Genomic DNA, 2,123 nt, shown 5'->3' with positions numbered 1-2,123 from the left:
TGGGCCTCACACACATATTACGTCTGCCTAGATGGTGAACTGAAACACAACTGCTATAAAAGAACTTTAGCATCTGATTTGTGTATTCTGTGACTGATATTGTTATGCTTAGGTAGTTTGTAGTTTTCTACTCATTAAAATGGAAAAATATATTATGTTCCGCGTGGTTAGTAGAAAATATTAAGGCATGAATTTTGAGGTCCTAATGTTGGTGATCTTGAACCTAAATATTTTTCTACGACGATATTATCTTTTAGAGAATGCTCCAACTTAAGATTTTCCGTCTGTATTATAGTCACTTTATACAAATTCCCGCCGCAAGGCATGGGGTGTCCTCTATTTTCTTTTAATTGTAGGTCGCCGTAGCATTCTGACATCTAGTAGGTGAATACATGTGCGCAGGTTGTTGCTTCGAAAAGAACATGTGTGTCATGGCCACTTGTCAATCGTGTGCAGCATGAGCAGCTACCATCATTGGTAGCAAATGAGTATTTTTGTTAATTATTAGGTCGCGCCGCCTCATAATTTGCCCCTCTTATGAACGTGTGGTGCTATCAGTCCTATAAATTAGCCGTAACCCTCACAGCTGCTGTCCATTTGTAATGCCAATAGCAAAATTAAGGGAAATGGATCAGACCACAGCCATGCCCATGGTAGCCACCTCAAAAGCTGAGCTTCTGAAAGCCGATGCCGAGCTCTTTTGCCACACCTTTGCGTTCGTCAAGTCCATGGCACTGAACAGTGCCGTGAAGCTTGGAATCGCGGATGTCCTCCACCGCTGCGGTGGCGCCGCCTCCTTGCCCGAGCTGCTCTCCGCCGCCCCCCTCCATCCAAGCAAAGGCCCCTACCTGTGTCGCCTCATGAACATGCTGGCTGCGGCAGGGATCTTCACGGCCGAGGATGTTGTCCCTGCCGCATCAGCACCAGCCGACGGCGATGGGGCACCAACCACGGTTTACCACCTCAACACGGTTTCTCGTCTCCTGGTGGACGGCAGCTCATGCATGTCGCTGTGCGTGCTCCTGGACACCACCGACTTGTTCGTGTCGGCCTCCTTACGGCTGCACCAGTGGCTCTTGAGCGAGGAGGAGGGAGCCACGACGGGTTCGCCGTTCATGATGGCGCATGGCGGGAGCTTGTACGGCGTCAGTAGCCGTGACCCCGAATTCAACGCGTTGTTCAACGGGGCGATGGGTGCCACCAGCAAGTTCATCGCCGCCCTTGCTGTCCGTGAATGCAGTGAGGTGTTCGCCGGGATAACGTCGTTGGTCGATGTTGCTGGCGGGAACGGCACAATGGCGAGGACCATCGCCGAGGCTTTCCCACGGGTCAAGTGCTCGGTGTTGGAACTCCCACAGGTGATAGAGGGAATCTCGCCTGATGGCACAGTTGAGCTTGTTGATGGTGACATGATGGAGTTTGTGCCTCCCGCTGATGTTGTTCTGCTTAAGGTATATCATGGTACTAAGTAACTTCACTTCTTACTAATTAATGACATCATCTGATTCCTACTCTTCCCAATACATAATAAGTGTCGCAGTTTTAAACTAAGGTTACTTATTGTTGATCCATTTGGTAGCATGTGCTGCATAACTGGAGCGATGAGGACTGCGTGAAGATCCTCACGCGATGTAGACAGGCCATTTCCCATGGAGCCAAAGCTGGCAAGGTGATAATCATTGATACCGTCGTTGGATCACCCTCACACCAAATGCTTGAAGCCCAGGTCACCATGGATTTGGCCATGATGATGTTATTTAATGGTAAAGCAAGGGAGGAGCACAACTGGCATAAGATGTTCATGGAAGCCGGATTTAGTCACTACAAAATTCACAATGTCTTGGGAATGCGGTCCCTCATCGAAGTCCACCCGTAGCTTGCTTATCCAACAATATCTATTATTCAGCGCATGTGATGTTGCTTAAAGGGTGTATATGTGGGTGATGCTTAAAGTTTGTATAGTCTTATATTTTCTGTCAATATTTCAATAGTATATGAATGGTTGGCATGCTTATCTATACCCTCTACCTTGGCATTGTTCGTTGCAGTTGTGTTTTTTGATTAAATGAATACCTTGCTCATATTACTACCTAGTGCATTGATTGACATGATTTGCTACTTAT

At 47.5% G+C, this 2,123-nt stretch overlaps 1 protein-coding gene across 1 annotated transcript; it reads left to right on the top strand.

The window, feature by feature from the left end:
* The first annotated feature begins 626 nt into the window (after positions 1-626).
* Positions 627-1,876, top strand: LOC123163016 (flavonoid O-methyltransferase-like protein Os11g0303600). The gene is made up of 2 exons (XM_044580776.1): positions 627-1,451; positions 1,580-1,876. Exons 1-2 carry the CDS (start codon positions 627-629, stop codon positions 1,874-1,876), a joined length of 1,122 nt encoding a protein of 373 aa, XP_044436711.1.
* The last annotated feature ends 247 nt before the right edge of the window (positions 1,877-2,123 follow it).

Source organism: Triticum aestivum, chromosome 1D (genome assembly GCF_018294505.1).
Source record: "Triticum aestivum cultivar Chinese Spring chromosome 1D, IWGSC CS RefSeq v2.1, whole genome shotgun sequence".
Classification (NCBI taxonomy): domain Eukaryota; kingdom Viridiplantae; phylum Streptophyta; class Magnoliopsida; order Poales; family Poaceae; genus Triticum; species Triticum aestivum.
Note: the sequence above shows the minus strand (reverse complement) of the source record. Positions and strands in the feature narration are given on the sequence as shown.

Excerpts from the sequence above, each read along its gene's own strand:
- LOC123163016 (XM_044580776.1), top strand. The coding sequence starts at position 627 with ATGGATCAGACCACAGCCATGCCCATGGTAGCCACCTCAAAAGCTGAG. Across the intron at positions 1,452-1,579 it reads CTGATGTTGTTCTGCTTAAG|CATGTGCTGCATAACTGGAG; the intron begins GTATATCATGGT and ends TCCATTTGGTAG.